Genomic DNA, 21,703 nt, shown 5'->3' with positions numbered 1-21,703 from the left:
TGGCAAAACATTTCATTTTGACATTTGCAATAGAAACAAAACATTTTGACATTTCTGAAATTTAAATGTTTCATTTTGTTTTGTTGAATTCACTCCAAAGGCTCCTCAACATTACACAGCATTTCCCTAGCATATTGCCTTAGGAGAGGCATAGTTTGGGTCCCCATTGTCTCCTATGAGCCAGTCTCCTTGGAGGACTATCTGTGTGTCCATGCTGCATTGTGGAGGATGAACTCCTTCAGGGAGACTGGCTCAAAGGAGACAGTAGGGGACCCAAACCACACTTGCCATAAGGCAATGCTAGTAAAATGCCCTTTATTTTTTTTTTAACCGATTTGAAACTAAATGTTTTGGGTCAACTCAATATAACAAAATATCTTGATTCAGACTGAACTGACCCAAAACAAAATATTTCATGCTGATTTTCTCATCAGAAAAACCACAGTAATGTGGTTAAATTGGGAGGAAATTCTTAGGTGACAATTATTTTTTAACTTGAAATTTCAAAGGAAGTTAAGGCAGCTTAAACATTTTATCACCTTCTAATTCTTGTCGATTGAGCTTGCAGAATTTGAAAACCTATGAAAACCTTCCATTACAGTGCAGTAGGGCATGCCTGGATATATAACCCTCTTCAGGCCATGCAGGAATTGCTAGCAAGTGACCAGCTGATCCAGCTGCACATAAGGATAAAATGCATTTGTAGACAATTTAAAGGCGAGATCATCCCTCCCATAGTCTCCATTCATGGATCACTCCCATCCCATGCAGAATGTGAGTGAGGAAAGCTAGCTCTGCACCACTCACTCCTCTTCTGCACCTTGTGGAGGGCAGTCAGCATATCTGGGATCTGCATGAGTAGACTGGACACTTGGAAGCCAGGAGCAGGAGCAAGTAGGCCAGCCTGATGGAGTTTAAGCAGAAATAATTATATAGCTAGGGATAGTATTATTTCTTTTACTGAGGTGCCTTCTGAGGGTCCCAGGGGCCACCACAGTCAGGATCCCTGTTAGCATGATTTTAATGGAGCTGTGCCATCTGGGGTTATGGAAGCACAGGGTCTCCATGCAGATAACCCTGGCCTTCTGTAGATCCCTGAGCCTTTGTCAGGTTTGTGGGCTGGCCCTACCTTCTTTTCCACTGGGGATGCAGCAAACCCCACCCCATCAAAGGAACAATAGGGGAGGAAGTCTGCAAGGAAATCCTCATGGACATTTTCTCCCAAATCCCCTTCTTATGGGTTTCTCCAGAGCAGGAAAAGTTTCAGGCCATTGGTCTTTAAGTGAAGCAGTGGTCTCCAGATTGGATGCCAGGTAATGCTTAGTTCTGTCACTGATATGCTGTGTGGTCTGAGCAAGTCACGTTAGCCTTTTTGTGTTTGTCTCCATGCAGGAATTAACACTTCCTTACATCACAGGGGGCCAACGAGGATGAGTATTTGTGCAATATTTTCAAACTAAGAAAGCACTAGATGAGTGCTAGGTGGTATTATGATCAATTCAACTCTAAAATCTTTTGTGAGGGGAGGCAGTGTGGTACAGTGGTGTGGGTATGAGGCAGGGACTCAGGAGGCTTGGGTTCTAGTCCTCGCTCTGCTGGGTGACCGAGGGAAAGTCACTTTACTTCTTTGTGTCCCCTATCCAGTCAGGTGAGGCTTGTCAGCTATGGCAGACAGTCTACCTAAGAGAGGGAAAATTCTCATTTTAAATCAAGAACGTTCAGCCTGACCAGCCAGTTTGTAAAAACTGTGCCAATCATACATGCTCTACAGGTCTGCTGCACTGCTGACTCCAGCTAACGGGACAAGGCCAAGCAAGCATAAAAAGTTTTGTGATTAAAATAAAATAACCTTTTAGAACTGGTTTTTCACAGACACATTTTACTCACATTAGACTCACATATTTCTATTTGTGCAATATACAGTTTACTCTGCATCCACTAAGAGGCAGTCTGTACTAGTGGAAAATATAAAAGGACTTTTTAGAAAAATGGATGATAGAACTGTCTCCACACAGTTTATCCTTGCTGATGTTCTCTCACATATTGCCTCTTCCAAGGCTTAGCTATTGCTGCCAACATGTCTTCTGCTAATGTGGTCCTAGTATATTCTTGGGGGGTGTATTATAAATCTTTATCCATGTCTGGATATAATTTACACACACCGCCTTCCTCAGAGGAAAAATTCTGGGCTAGAGTTGGGAAAAGAGTAAAGAGAATTATCAAGTTTTCTATGATGTCACTGAGGTGAGTCCTCCAAAAAAAACCCTCAAAGACAAAAAACCCAAAAGTACTGAATATGTTTGCCTCATGTTATCCCACAAGTGTTTCAGCCTTGTGCAAAGGGAACCACATCTAAGGATAAGTAAGTAGTTCCTCCTTCAGTCCCATTCAATTCTTTGCTGAAAGTTCCAACAACTGTGTGAATTAATGACAATGTTGTGTGACAGGGTCGGGCCAGATGGCTACAGGAGAGTTATAAAAGGCAGATATATTAGCCCCAGGTTAAGTAGGTCCCTTTTCCCTGGGTAAGGTAGCAGGGAAGGTTTTTTTGTTTGTTTGAAACAGAAAAGAATTTTATTGTGACAGTTACAAGAAGTTTCAAAGAAATAAACCAAAATATGCAACAAAACAATGCAAACAGAAGGTATAACACAGCAGCTTTCAGGAGGGAGAAGTGTTCAGGCTAGCCTGGGCCCAGAGCGGGGGGGCTTCCTCGACACTCGTGGTCTTCCACCCTCCTGAGTTACCTGGTGGCCTAGAGCAGGGGGGCTTCCTCGACACCCATGGTCTTCCACCCCCTCGAGTTACCTAGTGCCACGCCCAGTGTCACCGATTATCCCCCGCCCCCCGAGATAGCAGGGAAGGTTTTTTTTTTTTTTGAAACAGAAAAGAAGTTTATTTGTAACAGTTACAGAGATTACAAAAAGATAAAGAGAAACTTAGCAACAAAACAACGCAATCAGAAGGTATAACACAACAGCTTTCAGGAGGGAGAGGTGTTCAGGCTAGCCCAGGCCCAGAGCGGGGGGGCTTCCTCGACACTCGTGGTCTTCCACCCTCCTGAGTTACCTGGTGGCCTAGAGCAGGGGGGCTTCCTCGACACTCGTGGTCTTCCACCCCCTCGAGTTACCTAGTGCCACGCCCAGTGTCACCGATTATCCCCCGCCCCCCGAGATAGCAGGGAAGGTTTTTTTTTTTTTTTTTTTTTTTTTTTTTTAAACAGAAAAGAAATTTATTTGTAACAATTACAGAAATTACAAAAAGATAAAGAAAAACTTAGCAACAAAACAACGCAATCAGAAGGTATAACACAACAGCTTTCAGGAGGGAGAGGTGGTCAGGCTAGCCCAGGCCCAGAGCGGGGGGGCTTCCTCGACACTCGTGGTCTTCCACCCTCCTGAGTTACCTGGTGGCCTAGAGCAGGGGGGCTTCCTCGACACTCGTGGTCTTCCACCCCCTCGAGTTACCTAGTGCCACGCCCAGTGTCACCGATTATCCCCCGCCCCCCGAGATAGCAGGGAAGGTTCCAGAACACTCAGGAACTTTCTAGAACTAATTAAGGCAGGCAGGCTAATTAGGACACCTGTAGCAAATTGGGAAGCTGCTAGAATTAATTAAGGCTAATCAGGACATCTGGCTTAAAAAGGCTCTCACTCCAGTTAGTGAGGTGTGTACGAGGAGCTGGGAGCAAGAGGTGCAAGAAGCTGAGAGTGAGAAGGCGTACTACTGGAAGACTGAAAAGTACAAGCATTATCAGACATCAGGAGGAAGGTCATGTGGTGAGAATAAAGAAGGTGTTGGGAGGAGGCCATGGGGAAGTAGCCCAGGGAGTTGTAGCTGTCACGCAGCTGTTACAAGAGCCACTGTAGACAGCTGCAATCCACAGGGCCCTGGGCTGGAACCCGGAGTAGAGGGTGGGCCCAGGTTTCCCCCATTCCTCTTTGATACTGGAGGAGTCGAACTGGACTGTGAGTTCCACTAGAGGGGAAGGTCTCTTGTCTGTTCCCCGATCCACTAGGTAGGCCAGCAGAGACTGTGGAGATTGTTCTCCTTCCTTTTCCCCAGGCTGGCCAATGATGAGGTTATCTGAGTGAACGGCAGATTTGAGCCACGAAAGTGGCCAAATTGAGGGCTACTGTGAATCTCTGAGGCGAGCAAAATCCGTCAATAAGCGCAGGACCCACCAAGGTAGAGGAGGAACTTTGTCACAGTTGGTAGTTTTTCTGTTGTTGAACACTGTCCATTAAGCATTGTCTTGAAGACTCCACCTGATTTTTGCATGGCCATCAAGCAGTCATCAAAAGGTGATAATTCTTGGTCACTGCTGCACCAAAGAACCAGCCTCCAATGTCCACTCCCTTCAGCCACCCAGTCCTCTATAACCACTGCATTTATACACACACAAACAACCAGGAATTTCCAAAATGATTATGCTGGATTATACTGATTGTTTTCTGCTTTCTTTTAAATTTTGTTGAGGGAAAAACTCTAAATTTGTTTTGTATTCTTGTAAAAAATGTGTTATTCTCTTTGGGGAAAATGAAAATGCATTTATCATTTATTTACCAGGTGAATAAGAATCTTATATTAAAGTTGGAAAACGTTGTGCAAGTAACTGAAGATACTATTGACAAACTAAATAAAGAAAAGGAAGAGCTGACGCACCTGTGGACAACATGGAAACTCCATATCAATCAAGTAAAGTCCATCAAACAAAAATGTTGGAAATTTAAAGAGCAATTTAAAAAAGTGAGTGAAACATATTTGAAGAAGACGGCTTTGGCAAACATTTCTGCATCATTAATAGTCTGAAATTATCACCTGTCAGTGGTTCTCTCACCATGTAATTCTGCAGATTATGAAAGAGAGATCACCCTATGGAATAGGTCCTTTAATATCCCCAACTTTATTTTCTGCTACTGTTGAATGAAACATGCCGAAAACTCTTCCTGTTTTTTCATTGTTTTTCAATATTTAATTGGTCGTAATTTCAAATTTTGAAACAGTTTCAGCGAGTTCTGTTTGCTGCATTAAACTGCTTGATTTTTCTAACATTTTTGTGTCATGCACACCATAAAATGCTGCTGAAGACAACATTTTGAGAACCACTGCTTTATATACTGCATAGCATTAACTTTGGGTGTGGGGAAGGACTCTGACACCGCTACCGAATTTTAAGCTTACAAATATTTTGTTGAAAGAGACAGTGTTAGGGGAAAAAAGTAGAATGCTTATAAATGTTATGGGTTTCTTCTTAGTTTTTTACAAGCACATTACAATTTTCTAATCATGTATTTGTACTGAAAAGAAGAGCATTTAAATGTACCTTCCCAGACAGCACACATTTATTTCTCTGGCATGATTGTGGCTGAATAGTTACTTCAGCTGTATTAATTACTTCCAGTAAACCAAATCCTAGTTCTGTGAATAAAGCCAGAGTAAATGGGCTATGGAGGGGTTAATGAGAAAAGGATTTTCTCTAGCCCAGGGGCAGATTGCAGATTACTTCAGCAGCTACAGTGATGGCTGCAGTCCACTATGCGACCAGTATTACATGTTTTAGCCAGGTTTCAGAGTAGCAGCCGTGTTAGTCTGTATCCGCAAAAAGAAAAGGAGGACTTGTGGCACCTTAGAGACTAACCAATTTATTTGAGCATAAGCTTTCGTGAGCTACAGCTCCCTTGATCAGATGCATTCAGTTCATCTGACTAATCGTTTATCCACTGATACCCCCAACCTAGTTATTGCTAAACCACTCTACAAGCTCTTGCAGAGAAAACACTATGGGGTTCCATTGTGCGTCGCTTTTCCAGCCTCCCTTCACCCCAGTGCATGTGAATCTCTCCAGCTACACTGTGCTTAGAGTCTTCAGTAGCCCTTCAGAATGTCAGAGGATTTGCACCAGATAGAGATTTATCATTTTAAAACAAATTTAGGACAGGCAGCAGCTTCCTTTACATTATCTTTAGGATCTACCATTTTTACAGGTGTACTATCACTCTATGGAATTCTACTGACAGAATTTAGATGAATTTTTTTTTACTTTATTTACAAAAATGAGCTTTTCAGTGAAATGTAAATTGTTTAATGCAGATAAAAATGTACTCATGTGTTGTGTCATTGTTTCTTATAGACTACTCATAACTTAATGATTCTTGAGGAGGGTCTCAGACCTGCTGCAGCAGTTGACCTTGGGAGTAACTTTCAGATTCTCTTAGAACTACAACAAAAATTTAACCAAATGAAACAACAGTTTCAGGTGAGAAATTGGTGAGATCCAAAGTGAAAGAAAGTTCTTTGCAAATCCCTGATCCTACAAAGAGTTACATTTACATTGAGTTCAGTGGGGCTGCGCACAGGAAAAAGTCTTTGCGGGATTAGGCTTTACATTTTATACTCTATATAGGGTTGTGTATGCAAACTGTCTTTTGTGGTGTGTTAACCCCTCAGAATGTCACCTACAATTTTAGCTGCAAATTGGGAACGATGCACAAGGAAAGGCTGGATATACAGAAGAAAAATTAGTCCAGTGCACAAGGGCAAAAAAAGGACATCCCAGCTCCGTGCTTGGGGAGTTGCAGAACTGCTTGGGGGCTGGGGTGTTTCTGTACATGAGCTTCTTACCTCCTCCACATTACAACTCCTGATTCCAGGAAAGTCTCTCTGTCTCCCATTCCTCTCATTCATGCTCTGCAGGCTTGAGTCCCACCTGTCATGCCTTCCAGCATCCAGAAGACCTCCTTGCTTCCTAGCACAGCACCCCTATTTGCCACTTCTAAACTCCAGATCCTAGGTGACATTCATCTGTGAAGTCTCTAGTATCCAACGAGTTAATATCAATCTGACAATGAGAAAGGAGTGTCGATACTACAGGAAGATCCCTTTTCATTGTATATTGTTCGCTACAGTTCTTGACCTTGCTAGAATCCTGAAGTACAGGGGAAATTGAAAATGTGGGGAACAAAAAACTTGATTGTCCACAGCTCAAAATGCAGATCTGGTCCAGACTTTCCTAACTGTAGGGGTTTATGGATCTGAGGTTTTGGTTCAGATCCATTTCTAAAAAGTTCAGGTTCACTTCTAGAAATGAGGAAAAATTCAGAAAAGCGTGGAGAAGAGGATGGCATTTTTTTTCTAAGACAGTTTCCCCATCCCTAATTTACATTTGATGAAATAATACATGAAAAGTAATTCCTGCAAATCTGAGTAATTTATTGCGTTTATTTGCTAGCAACTAACTGCTGAGGTTGAATACACAGTAAAATTATCAGAATTGCTGAGCCTAAAAGGAGTTCCTGTTAAAGAAAATTCTGAGAAGGTAAATGAGCTTACTCATCTTCAGCAGAGGATAAAAGAAAGGTTGACAGAATATGATGAAATTTTCAACAAGTCAGTCAAATTCCATCATGTCAAAGAACAAGTAAGTATAATAATCTTTATCCTTAAAAATAGATACCTTTTTCCTGTTGCAACTAATTTCTTTTTGTTTCTGGTACTACCTGTCATCTTTGTTTTGCCCCAAACTAAAAACATTTACCCACCTGTGGGACTGAACTGAAACTCTGGATCTGAAATCCTCTGAAACCTGGTGAGCTCAAAGTCTGGATCTAAATCACAAATTCTGTGCCTCGGACCTATCCCCACACATTTTATTATGTCAACATATGATGATGAGGAAGGGAATCGTGTAACTTCCTTTAACAAATTATTTCAAACATATTCCAGCTGGAATGGCTCATAAAATCAGGAGAACTGGAGATTCCTGAAACAAGTGAGATCCCTGATGATGCACACCAAGCTAAAGCCCACCTTGCTAATACTCAGGAAAAACATACGCATATCGGACATCTATATAAACTGGCTCTTACCCTAGGAGTGGACAGTCTTTCTGCAGTGCAGCATTCTGTAAGTAATATCTGAATGATCAGTAAATTTAGCATTGCATATTATAGCCTGAAGCATTAGAGCTATCTGACTGACTTCTTGATGTGCATACAACTCATTAATGCCCTGGGAAAAACTAATTCATAGCATTAATAACTCTTCTAAAAGAGGGCAGAAAAAATAGAAAGCAAAATGGTTAAGCATTTTCACACTTATGTTTTTAAAATGTATTTTTAATGTAGTGACTCTGATTTATCTGCAGATTTTTCTTTTGCATCAAACTAAAAGAAGTCTTCAACAGTGGAGCTTACTGTTCAGCAGTCCCACTAACTTTATGAATCATTGTGGTGCAGAGAAAACATGTTTAGTTTTTCAGAAATCTCACTATTTTGTTTTTGGCTTTTGGTTTGTTTTTAAATTATGAGTTCTGTGAATACAGTCAATGTTGGAGGGAGGAGATGGAAAATCTGCTTTCCTGCTCCCTGATATTCTTTGTGCAGATCAGGTCCTAATAGCTGATTTCTTGACAGCTGCTAACGTATGTAAGTTTTAGACTCCTGCTACTTTTTAGAGGTGGTTTTGCATCCGTATTCTTTTATAAACAAATTATGGTGAAAGAACAAACAGGGAAATATAATAAAAAATGTCATCCTATTACTGGATTCTAGCCTTCCTCCAGAGACTCATTTTCCCAGTGAAATTGGGTATCGTTTTAGGAAAGCATTATTCCTTCCTAGCAAGATTGTCACTTGCCCTATATATTTGTGCAAGGGAAGAAAGGGGGCACAAAGCACTCCCATGCTCCCCCTCCACACGTTATCCACGTTACCAGTCTGCACATGGGAGGGAGGGAGCAGGCTCTAAGGCACCACTACTCCCCATAAACAGAGGAGAGGGGACTGGCCAGAACCTGGGGACTCCAGGGCAGGAATTGCAACTCTGAACCACAGTTCCTGTCCTAGACTGTTTATGGGGTGGTGCAGCCATATTTCCCCTTTCTATAGGCTAGGAGCAATGTCTTAATCTAGCCCTTAACGGTTAATGTTACCCACACTGGGATAGATATTCTTTCTCTGAAATAATTTTATTTTTAATTGACCAAGTCTAAGATAAAGCAGAAACATTTTCCGTATTTTAAACCCTAAGCAATGTCATAAGAGTTAGGCGTTTGCTATGTTGTGTAGGCAGCAGATCCAGCTCATAATTTATGTCATTTTCTATTGTCTGGGTACACCGCCAGAAGGACAGAAGACTTGTTGTGGGTTTTAATCAGGCCGCAACTTTATTATATATAGATGTCTGGGACTACCTGGCAGATAAAGTGTACGGTGAAGGCAAATCCATGCTTATTCAAATCAATTCTCCGGGGCTTCCACCAGCCCCCCTTTGTTTCCATCCAGATCCCCCAGCCGACCCATGGCTTGGACCTTACCATCCATCACCCTCATAAGAAGGTTAAGGAGGGCTATGAGAACGGGGGGGTTGGCTACCTGCCGTACCACTCAGGGGAGTCCCCAACCCCCTCCTCTGTTCTATTCCTTTATCCAGTACCTCCCTTTAAGTCCTTTACCAGGCCATTTATCTGGTCACAGGCTGCCCTCCCTATGGAGTAACTGCACTGAACATCTGCCAAAAGGAGACACCAGCAATTTGCTTGGCTGCCTCCCCCCAAGCCCCGCTGGGCTCCCAGACATCTCCAAATGGCCTCCTGCCTAGAAGCCCTACTGGGGAGAAAGAACCCATTGTCCTATGTATGATCATCAAGGGGCACCAGCAGTTGCTTTGTCCTTGACCCAGTACTGCAACAACCACCCTCCACGGAGGGCTGCATAGGCAACCCCTTCTCTGGATCCTTGAATTGACAAGACTCCTTAAAAGAAAACAAAATAAACAACTTGTAAGCTGGAGCCAAAAATCTCCATTTCGCTGACCACATCACATTCCGAGGTTCCAGAGAGCCAGTGGCATCTGCTCGGGTTCACTGCCAGTGTCTGGTGCAAGCTCACAAAATCTGTCAAACTGGAAACAAGACAAAGCGTCTGCTATGCCATTATCCATGCCCGGCACGTGCTTTGAAGAAAAACAGAAGTTGAAGGTTAAGCATTGTAGAACAAATGCCCTTACCAACTTCATAACCCTGTGTGATCTGGAAGTTTGGCGATTGATAACCTGTACCACTGCCATGATGTCGCACCAGAAACACACCCTTTTATTAGCCAGCTCCAATCCCCAGATCACCTCCACAACTAAAATGGGGGAAAATTCGAAGAAGGTAATGTCACACAACCCCATTTTGTGTCCAGGCAGTGGACCATTTTTGTGCACACTGTTTGCCTTGATAAAACACCCCAAAACCTGCGCCCCTTGCCACATCCGAGTGGATTTTTAACCCCCTTTGTAATAACCATTCCTCCCTCCACGACACCCTATTAAATCGACTCAGAAAACTTTCCCACTTTAATTGACTAAGTCTAAGATTAAGCAGAAACATTTTCCATATTTTAAACCGTAAGCAATGTCATAAGAGTTAGACGTTTGCTATGTTGTGTAGGCAGCACATCCAGCTCATAATTATTTCATTTTCTACTCTCTCTTTTTTTTAGAACTGCTTTAATATTTCTGTAAAGACTCTACAGCAGGAGCTTGCTACTCTGGAGTGTGACAGCATTAACTGGAGAACCAAAGCAGATAAGTATGAGGAGGAACTGTCACACAACTTCCAGTACTGCACAAGTAGAGAAGAGATAAATGAGGTCTGGTGAAAAGAACAGATTAAATTACTAAAAGCTGTTGTGTGCTATAATGTGTGTTACGGCTTAGGTATTCCCACAAATACCACATACATATACAGTAGATTTTCATCTTACCAGCAGCCCTTGATCCACATACAAGCAGTAAAATCTATGGCCTATGTTTAAAATCCAAGCCTGTGTTCAAATCTACGTGAAGCTACCATGCTGACATTAATGGCTTTCACACAAAAAAAGAGGGATGCAAATATAGCAGCTGCACTTTCTCAGGTTCAGATGTGCAGCATAGCTCTTATCTAAATCTGGTTCAGTTCAGTTGCTTGGGTTTATAAATGTCTTTAAAGTAAAGCCTCAAACAAATGCAGTATTTTATGTATCATGTAGCTTTACTGTCGTTCCTCACATTAAAAAGAATTATCAGCATTCTAATTAGAGGTTTAAATGTGATCTGCAAAGGATTTTTAAATGATTTTTACCAACCCCTCCTTTTTTAATTATGTATAAACAAGACCAGAAGGCATTCATTAAAAAAGACAAAACAAAACACTTAGTCATTTTTTACTTTAGAAATATCAGAATGTCACATCTGATCTTCCTTGGGTCTTGGAGGAATTTTGGGGGCCTCGGCTATGTGGTTTGACCCCTTAAATTGCAGCAGTGTTGAGACTTTAACAGGACATCCTTTCAGCCAAGTGTTCATTAGGCACTGAGGTAAAATCAAAACATAGAAAGGAGGGAAAAAAAAACCCATTAACCAGTCTGACTAAAAGTCACTTAGCCTATCAATTGATCCATTTTTAATCTTTATCTCTTGTGATAGCAGAATGTCATTATTTTGCCAGTCACCATAGCATCTTCCAGGGTAGAAATATCTTGGATTTTGAATGTAAAAAGCAAATTTTCATTATTTCATTTTATTTTTAACAAAACCTTTCAGGCTTTCTTTATACACCACAAAGAAACTAAAGGGACATAAGATCCATGTATTTTCCCCTGGCAGGTCACCTTTAACAGAGTCAACAAAACAAATTTAAGGTTCACATTTCCAATGTGCTGTATTACAGTTAGTTCTTTTAAAATAACATACATGCTGCTTTGAAAACTTTTATGCTGTGTTCAGTTCTGGGCACCCTACTTAGATTGGAAGCTCCTTGTGGCAGGGGCCCAGCTCTTTGTTATGTTTGTACAGCACCTAGCACAATAGGGTACTATTCCATGGTTCGGGCTCCTAGACACTATGGTAATACAAATACCACTAATAAATAATAACAATAAAATATCCTTGCATATTTAGCAGAAATAGCGGTTCAATTATAAACAACAAAAATGAATAGAGGTCTGATAGATTGAAAGAACTGTTTAGTTTAAACTGAGAATGAATAAGAGGGGACAAGAAAGAGTATGCATACTAATTAATGGTATAGAAAAGATAAATGGGGCACTCATATTTACCCTGTTCTCATCAAACAGGAACATGGTAACATTTAAAACCAATGAACGAAAAACCTCTTTGACACTACACATTATAGAGGTCAAGAAGGTTAGGATTTTAAAAATGGGTCAGCCACTTAATGTAGATAATGAGAACATCCACAGTTCGTTGGGTAGCAGTCAGAGCAAAAATCAAAATTAGGAAGAAATTGACATAGGTTGAAATAGGTTAATCCATAATTGTCCATTTAAGGGAATCTTGTGCATTTCTCAGAAGGGCTGGTTGAAAATTTTCCATTGAACTGTTTTTTCAGCAGAAAATTGGGTTTTTGATTAAACAGGGTTTTTTTATTTGAAATGCCTACTTTTCAGGGAGAATTTCAGTGGTGTTATTGAAAAACGGAATGCCCCCAAACTGAAATATTTTGATTCTGAAGTAACACTGTGGTGCCTCATAGTAGTCGTAGTTTGGGTGCCTCATGCTCCCAGTCTCTTCTGTGGGTCAGGTTCTCCCCCTGGACTTCATCCCCCATGATCCACTGCAGCCAACTGCCAGTATGAACCACCTCTCTTCATTGTGGGGCTCTGCATCTAAGACCAGCCAGAGAGAGGTTATTGGACTAGATGGACGTCTGGTTTCGTTCTTATGTTCCTAGGATTCTGCAGTGATCATAGTAATGGCAGAAGGGATGTGATTGCCTGCTAAGTAAAATGATATTTCTATTTATTTACTCTTTGGATTACCCAGAGAGAGCATAAGCAAGAGAGAAATTACTTTCATGCTCCTCTGTCCCCAAAACCTAAATGAAATAAATGTTGGTGCACTTGTTACTCACCGGTTTCAGAGTAACAGCCGTATTAGTCTGTATTCGCAAAAAGAAAAGGAGTACTTGTGGCACCTTAGAGACTAACCAATTTATTTGAGCATAAGCTTTTGTGAGCTACAGCTCACTTCATCGGATGCATACTGTGGAAAATACAGAAGATGTTTGTTTTTATACTCACAAATCATGAAAAAAAGGTGTTTATCACTACAAAAGGTTTTCTCTCCCCCCACCCCACTCTCCTGCTGGTAATAGCTTATGTAAAGTGATCACTCTCCTTACAATGTGTATGATAATCAAGGTGGGCCATTTCCAGCACAAATCCAGGTTTCCCCCCACCCCCACCCCCACCCCCCAAACAAACCCACTCTCCTGTTGGTAATAGCTTATGTAAAGTGATCACTCTCCTTACAATGTGTATGATAATCAAGGTGGGCCATTTCCAGCACAAATCCAGGGTTTAACAAGAACGTCTTGGGGGGGGGTTAGGAAAACAAGGGGAAATAGGTTACCTTGCATAATGACTTAGCCACTCCCAGTCTCTATTCCAGCCTAAGTTAATTGTATCCAATTTTCAAATGAATTCCAATTCAGCAGTCTCTCGCTGGAGTCTGGATTTGAAGTTTTTCTGTTGTAATATTGCAACTTTCATGTCTGTAATCGCATGACCAGAGAGATTGAAGTGTTCTCTGACTGGTTTATGAATGTTATAATTCTTGACATCTGATTTGTGTCCATTTATTCTTTTACGTAGAGACTGTCCAGTTTGACCAATGTACATGGCAGAAGGGCATTGCTGGCACATGATGGCATATATCACATTGGTGGATGTGCAGGTGAACGAGCCTCTGATAGTGTGGCTGATGTTATTAGGCCCTGTGATGGTGTCCCCTGAATAGATATGTGGGCACAGTTGGCAACGGGCTTTGTTGCAAGGATAGGTTCCTGGGTTAGTGGTTCTGTTGTGTGGTATGTGGTTGCTGGTGAGTATTCGCTTCAGGTTGGGGGGCTGTCTGTAAGCAAGGACTGGCCTGTCTCCCAAGATTTGTGAGAATGTAGGGTCATCCTTCAGGATAGGTTGTAGATCTTGATAATGCGTTGGAGGGGTTTTAGTTGGGGGCTGAAGGTGACGGCTAGTGGCTTTCTGTTATTTTCTTTGTTAGGCCTATCCTGTAGTAGGTGACTTCTGGGAACTCTTCTGGCTCTATCAATCTGTTTCTTCACTTCCCCAGGTGGGTATTGTAGTTGTAAGAAAGCTTGATAGAGATCTTGTAGGTGTTTGTCTCTGTCTGAGGGGTTGGAGCAAATGCGGTTGTATCGCAGAGCTTGGCTGTAGACAATGGATCATGTGGTGTGGTCAGGGTGAAAGCTGGAGGCATGTAGGTAGGAATAGCGGTCAGTAGGTTTCCGGTATAGGGTGGTGTTTATGTGACCATCGTTTATTAGCACTGTAGTGTCCAGGAAGTGGATCTCTTGTGTGGACTGGACCAGGCTGAGGTTGATGGTGGGATGGAAATTGTTGAAATCATGGTGGAATTCCTCAAGGGCTTCTTTTCCATGGGTTCAGATGATGAAGATGTCATCAATATAGCGCAAGTAGAGTAGGGGCGTTAGGGGATGAGAGCTGAGGAAGCGTTGTTCTAAGTCAGCCATAAAAATGTTGGCATACTGTGGGGCCATGCGGGTACCCATAGCAGTGCCGCTGATTTGAAGGTATACATTGTCCCCAAATGTAAAATAGTTATGGGTAAGGACAAAGTCACAAAGTTCAGCCACCAGGTTAGCCGTGACATTATCGGGGATAGTGTTCTTGATGGCTTGTAGTCCATCTTTGTGTGGAATGTTGGTGTAGAGGGCTTCTACATCCATAGTGGCCAGGATGGTGTTATCAGGAAGATCACCGATGGATTGTAGTTTCCTCAGGAAGTCAGTGGTGTCTCGAAGGTACCTGGGAGTGCTCGAAGCGTAGGGCCTGAGGAGGGAGTCTACATAGCCAGACAATCCTGCTGTCAGGGTGCCAATGGCTGAGATGATGGGCCGCCCAGGATTTCCAGGTTTATGGATCTTGGGTAGTAGGTAGAATATCCCAGGTCGGGGTTCCAGGGATGTCTCTGTGCGGATTTGATCTTGTGCTTTTTCAGGGAGTTTCTTGAGCAAATGCTATAGTTTCTTTTGGTAACTCTCAGTGGGATCAGAGGGTAATGGCTTGTAGAAAGTGGTGTTGAAGAGCTGCCGAGCAGCCTCTTGTTCATATTCCGACCTATTCATGATGACAACAGCACCTCTTTTGTCAGCTTTTTGATTATGATGTCAGAGTTGTTTCTGAGGTTGTGGATAGCATTGTGTTCTGCACGGCTGAGGTTGTGGGGCAAGTGATGCTGCTTTTCCACAATTTCAGCCCGTGCACGTTGGCAGAAGCACTCTATGTAGAAGTCCAGTCTGCTATCTCGACTTTCAGGAGGAGTCCACCTAGAATCCTTCTTTTTGTAGTGTTGGTAGGGAGGTCTCTGTGGATTAGTATGTTGTTCAGAGGTGTGTTGGAAATATTCCTTGAGTCGGAGACGTCGAAAATAGGATTCTAGGTCACCACAGAACTGTATCATGTTCGTGGGGGTGGAGGGGCAGAAGGAGAGGCCCCGAGATAGGACAGCTGCTTCTGCTGGGCTAAGAGTATAGTTGGATAGATTAACAATATTGCTTGGTGGGTTGAGGGAACCATTGCTGTGGCCCCTTGTGGCATGTAGTAGTTTAGAAAGTTTAGTGTCCTTTTTCTTTTGTAGAGAAACAAAGTGTGTGTTGTAAATGGCTTGTCTAGTTTTAGTAAAGTCCAGCCACGAGGAAGTTTGTGTGGAAGGTTGGTTTTTTATGAGAGTATCCATTTTTGAGAGCTCATTCTTAATCTTTCCCTGTTTGCTGTAGAGGATGTTGATCAGGTGGTTCCGCAGTTTCTTTGAGAGCGTGTGGCACAAGCTGTCAGCATAGTCTGTGTGGTATGTAGATTGTAATGGATTTTGTACCTTCAGTCCTTTTGGTACGATGTCCATATGTTTGCATTTGGAAAGGAAGATGATGTCTGTCTGTATCTGTACAAGTTTTTTCATGCAGTTGATAGATTTCCACTCCATATGGCTAAATGCAGTACCTTGCATAATGACAGGTTTCAGAGTAACAGCCGTGTTAGTCTGTATTCGCAAAAAGAAAAGGAGGACTTGTGGCACCTTAGAGACTAACCAATTTATTTGAGCATAAGCTTTCGTGAGCTACAGCTCACTGCATCGGATGCATACTTGGGGGGAGAGAAAACCTTTTGTAGTGATAAACACCCATTTTTTCATGATTTGTGTGTATAAAAACAAACATCTTCCATATTTTCCACAGTATGCATCCGATGAAGTGAGCTGTACCTCACTAAAGCTTATGCTCAAATAAATTGGTTATTCTCTAAGGTGCCACAAGTACTCCTTTTCTTTTTGTTACTCACCAGTACTCTTGAGCAGCTGCTTTGCAAAATACAGTCAACCCATTAGGTTCTCAAACCTAATGGAAACCCCCTGTAAAAATAATTACATGGTATATTTTCAATTAAGGCATAAAAGTAGCTGGGAAAGTAGATAGGCATTAACCCACTCAGCCAATCACCCAGTGGCCTAACTGAATGTTGATTTTAATATAACTGAAATAATGCTAAATAGCCCCTTTGATGCCTTTGTCTTTAATTAGTTTCCATTTCCGTTATTACTTAGCACAGAGGATGTTTCCTGTACAAATGCTTAGATAATTGTACCTGAATACATGTTAATCCATTGCCAATTTTCTTCATTAAACATTTAAAACTAAAACTACATAGATACCAAGTAAATCAATGACACTGAATTAGTTCAAGAGGGTAAAAGTTGTGAGTTTGTTCTTAAGAGTTTTAAAATAGTGCAATTTATTATTTTAAAATGTATTTATTAATCATCAGTAGTAAGGCTGATATTATTCTTAACAACAAGCACACATGAACAAATAATAGTTCCTTTGCTATCTACCACATGTAAATCAGTAAACATTTCACTTAATCTGTCAGTAGCAGGAAGCAGTTGTTAGTGCCTGTCAAACGGTACAGTAACAGCAACCACCTAACCTAATTATTTGCAGTTTACCAATCGGCAACATCACATTTCAAATGTAAATTCAAAACAGTTTGCGATTAGCAGTTTTAGACCCTACTGTAAACACTTATGCACATGCTTAATTTTAGTGTGACAAGTTTAACCATGTGTGTAAAGCACATGCTGGAAGTGTTTGCAGGATCAGGGACTCATTGGTATCTGAAAGTGCTGTATTCAGTTCAGAAGCAATGGGTTTCTTTTTTAGACTCTGGTCTACTAGTAAAGGATCAATGCTCCTTTAAAAAGCAAGGAAACAATTTTATGTTCAGATGTGTAAAATATGCAACAGCCTTGCAGACAAAACAAAGACATTTGTGTCTTTTTTGTTTCTTTTTAAAGAGCGCTTGCAAAGGCAAAAACAAGAGCTCATGCCCTGTATGCTTTTGTAATGTCTGAAGCAGGTGTCAAGGTCTTTTATCCCCCTTACCTGCCTACTTGGGCTACCGTGCACAAGAAGGGGGCACAGCCCCTACAGGGCTACTGCTCTTCTGTCTACATGGGGGGCAGAGAAAGGATACAGGCAGAGCTTTGCCTTGTCTCCCATCCGCACCCCTCCACACTTCCCAAGTGCATCAGCCAGTATAGTTGAGCCAGTCCAGCCAGGGAAGTAAGTTGTGCTAGATATAGGGCTACCCTAAACAAAGGAGAGCCAGGGTCGAATTGTGACTCACTGGTATGCTTCTAGGATAGTGCAACTATGTGCTGCCCTTACTCAGACCTTGTGATAACTCCAGGATGTAACCCTGTGTGCAGCTAATGCACATGAAATTAAAAATGACTTAATTCTTTTTGCAAATTGACCTTTGCAACAAAAAGACCTTTCTCAGCAGGGAATAATTTTGCAAACCACCTTGCAGATAATCTGTACTGTAATGTACCTTGAACTGAGCCTCACCCCTCCCCAAGCCCCCATTTTGTTATATTCCTCAAATTTATAGGAAGGTATACTTTGGTGCTTGGGGCTCATCCTACGAGGTGCTTAGCACTCCTGAGGGGTACTGAGCACCCTCAATTCCTCCTGAAGTTAGTGGGAGCTGAGGGTTCTCAGCACCTTGCCTACTTGACAAGATTCCAGTGATAAATTGAAGGGTATCTTTTTCCTCTCCCCACCTTCTAGCCAGCTTTGCTTCTGTTTATTCCTTTGTCTCTATCCCTTTGAAAATCTCTTTTCAACCACCTTCCCCTCTTGCCTATTTTCATACCCAGACTACAGGAGTGAAAAAGGAGAGGAGAATGCCTCATTGAAGTGCCTCCGGAAGAATCTTGGACATGGATGAAAATGTTTTTCTTAAACTTTACAGTTAACAAAAACATTTTTAAAGCAGCTTTATGCCCTGCTTTTAGTGTTTGTTTTGTGCTTCTTGTGTGATAAGTCTTAGCAAGTGGTAGCAGCCATCCCCCTCCTCCACCATCATTCTCCACCTATGACACAGGAGACTATAGTTAGGAACAGCTGCATGAATAAGGACTATGAGACTATGGTCAGATCACTAAGTGATAAAGTTCCAGCAGGCTGGAACCAGCAGGCTGAAATCATGTAGGTATTTGGAGGAAAAGTTCTGTTAGCAATTTCACATTACATTTTGCAGTAAATGGGTGAAGAACTGAGATAAGGTTAGATTTCTCTGCTTCTAAATATTCAGAGCTGTATACTGCCCTCAATGAGAGCATGCAGTTGCTGATGTCAATAGTAGTTGTTTGCATGCGTTGATAGGGAGCAGTGTATGGTCCTGAGTTTGAGCTGGTTTTCCACTGAGGCTGAGAGAGAAGAGTGACAGCAGCTGCAGACCTTTGACACATGAACCATCTTATCTGAAACAAGGCGATCTCATTTCACATACCCATAGTGCTATGAGGAGAGCCTCTGTCCTTATAAATGATTAGTAGTGTATGGGTATAAGCTCTGAAAGTAAACCAAAATAAACTCTTACTCATCTGTATTTCAGTCCTGCGGATTTTCCTCCAAATTAGATTTAAAATGAAGATTTTATATTTTGAAGACAAAATGTCATTCCATACACCTGCCTTTATTAACATGGTGCTTTACCGTAGATGTATTATTCTTTGTAATTAGGAGGGATGAACAGCTTAACTAATTGGAGCTCACACTCGATGATAGAATTCCCTTCCTTTCTCTCAGACTGAGTCAATGCCATCTGTCTGTGCATTGCTGATATCATGTGCTAGCTGGGAACGTTATCCTCCTAAATAAAATGCAAATGAAAAATATGTCCCTTGGTGGATTAACATTAGTAAGTAATAATAATAATGTATGAGTAGCCACTGTGCTTACAGTAACTACAAAACATGCATTCGTTACTCTTTGGGTTTTGAGTATATGTCTGACTGACTCTTAAATACACAAAAACTCAAACATGTTAAATACCAAATTGGGGGCCTGATCCTGAGCCCACTGTTACTACATAAGTGAATAAAGTTACTCTCCAGTATAAGTGTTTGTAGGAAGAAGATCAGGAACTAGATCATTAAGACTGGTAAATGAATTTTATACATCTACTTTGTGTCGCTTGGTCTAGATAAAAATCATTTTATAACAGTTTATTTCATACAGCCGTAGTGTACAAGATCTTATAAAAGCAGAAGTCTTTAATCTGTGAAGGTACATGAAGTTTGGGGTGGGAGGATCCCCCATTTTAAAAAAGCATTTAAATTCTTTTATGTTCTTCCATTTTAGATTTTTTATATTACTTATACATTGTTAGAATTTTTTATTTCAAAATTAAATTTTAGTTCTAATAATGTCTTTTATAAGGTACCATAAATATATTTTAAGCAGTCTTATTATAATTATAATAGCACATCATAAACAGAAATGGTTCATTCATGTCTCTTGTGGGCTATCCCTTAAAAAAAATTTTAAAGTTATATAGTTTAGTAAATAGGCAAAAAACATTTTAGCAGTTGTAAATAAATCAGAGAAGTATATAAGATTCAAGGAAAAATAACTGAAACAATAAAAAAATATTAGTGGAATTCAACAAAATATTCGATGTGCTAATCTCACTGAATATATAGGGCAAGTTGTTATATAGGGAACCAAACAGGATTGTACAAAGCCCCAAATATGTTTTATAACAGAGCATTTAAAATGAACCCAAAGCAACACTGAAAAAGTAAAAATAAATATATAAATAAAACCATAACAGGCCTAGACAATTAGATGCCATGGTAATGAGCACTATTTACAAAATAAATTGATATTATAATATAGTATGCATGATTTTTGTGCATATTTAAATTATATTAACAAAAATTGTTTCTGGTTGAACCAAAACTGAATATTTTTTGTTTTTCTCACTTAAACAAAAATATTTTGGGTAAAACAAATCATTTTGTTTGAGTTGAAATTAATTTTTTTTCATTTTGTTTTGTTTTTCAGGTGTGGTTTATCCTTTAAAAAATAAATCTAGCTAAGTTTCAAAATGAAACATTGCTTTAAAACAAAGTCAAAATGTGTCATTTAGAAAATGTTGAAATGAACCGTTTCAACTATTTCAATTCCTCCACCCCCCATTTTGGATTTGGTTAAAACTATTTGCCGACTTCTCAGATTGTTTTGGTCACCCTGAAACTGCATTTTTTTGGCAAATAAACTATGGGTCTGAAAAATTTCACCAAAACTCCAGCACTGACACAACATTAAGCCTCAATCCTTCAAAGAGTTATGAACATCTTTACACACTGTTAGTCCCATTGAAGACAATCAGACTACTCACTGTGTATAAAATTAAGCACTTGTGTAGCTCTTCGCAGGATTAGGGCCTTAAACGTTACCTTCCTTATTATACAACTAATACACTGCCTGCAGCTGCAATAATATTCTGATTATGTAACACATAATGCTTGTTTTCTCTCGAATGAACTTTATACAAAAAATTATTCTTATTAGGGAACCTGCTGTCTGGAGAAAATCTCCCCAAGTATCCCCAAACAAATGGATTAAGAGGTTGTTCCACATTTATTAAAGTACCTTTCCTGTTAAGTAACTAATTTTTCTCTCTCCCATGAGTGGTTGCCAAAGACTAGTTCTGAGTATAATGATAATGTCCTACCTTTAAAAAACTAGGGTGTTACAAACTAAATCAAATTTTGTAGGGGAAAGTCACAATGGGTGAAATTCATCCAAGCCTTGGTAGACTATTTATCCAGGAACTGTATGAAACTCATGTCCCTCAACATATGGGCAGGTCATGGGATTTACAGCACCTCCATGGCCACTACTTCAGCCTTTGAATTGGAATATCAGACAAAATTCCTCTGCATACCTCATATGGGTGAAATTCTGGCCCCGCTGAAGTCAATGAAAGTTTGGGGGCCAGGATTTAACCCTAAGCAAGTATCCACTGGCTCCTACCTTGACCAAAACATCCCTTTCTGTGCTAGCTGACTCATAGATCCCCTTCAACATGCAGGAGGTGCAAAGCATCCCTTATACAATCGTTCTCCTTATTCCCTCCATGCCCACGTGGCTTAAGTGGTATGTAGGGCTTTATGCTGACCTTAGGCAATTAAGCAAATTTTTCTCATTACAAGAATGCTTATATTACAGGTATATTTTCAAGGATTTATGTGTAATATTGTTTCATGTTCATTCAGCAAGATTTTTCCACTACTGAAAAGAAACATTGACTTATAGTTT

At 40.7% G+C, this 21,703-nt stretch overlaps 1 protein-coding gene across 5 annotated transcripts in view; it reads left to right on the top strand.

The window, feature by feature from the left end:
• Positions 1–21,703, top strand: part of CCDC141 (coiled-coil domain containing 141) — a 153,450-nt gene that overhangs the window by 90,672 nt on the left and 41,075 nt on the right. For 4 of the 5 annotated variants that reach the window (XM_074967685.1, XM_074967680.1, XM_074967683.1 and 1 more), the window contains 5 exons: positions 4,570–4,749; positions 6,134–6,259; positions 7,232–7,420; positions 7,726–7,905; positions 10,488–10,637. In XM_074967685.1, the coding sequence (XP_074823786.1) occupies positions 4,570–4,749; positions 6,134–6,259; positions 7,232–7,420; positions 7,726–7,905; positions 10,488–10,637 (825 nt within the window). The remainder of the gene's footprint in view (positions 1–4,569; positions 4,750–6,133; positions 6,260–7,231; positions 7,421–7,725; positions 7,906–10,487; positions 10,638–21,703) is intronic. The other variant, XM_074967681.1, reaches the window with a different exon arrangement.

This window comes from Natator depressus, chromosome 11, assembly GCF_965152275.1.
Source record: "Natator depressus isolate rNatDep1 chromosome 11, rNatDep2.hap1, whole genome shotgun sequence".
NCBI classification, from domain to species: domain Eukaryota; kingdom Metazoa; phylum Chordata; order Testudines; family Cheloniidae; genus Natator; species Natator depressus.
The sequence above is the reverse complement of the archived record's forward strand: the minus strand, read 5'-3'. Positions and strand labels throughout refer to the sequence as shown.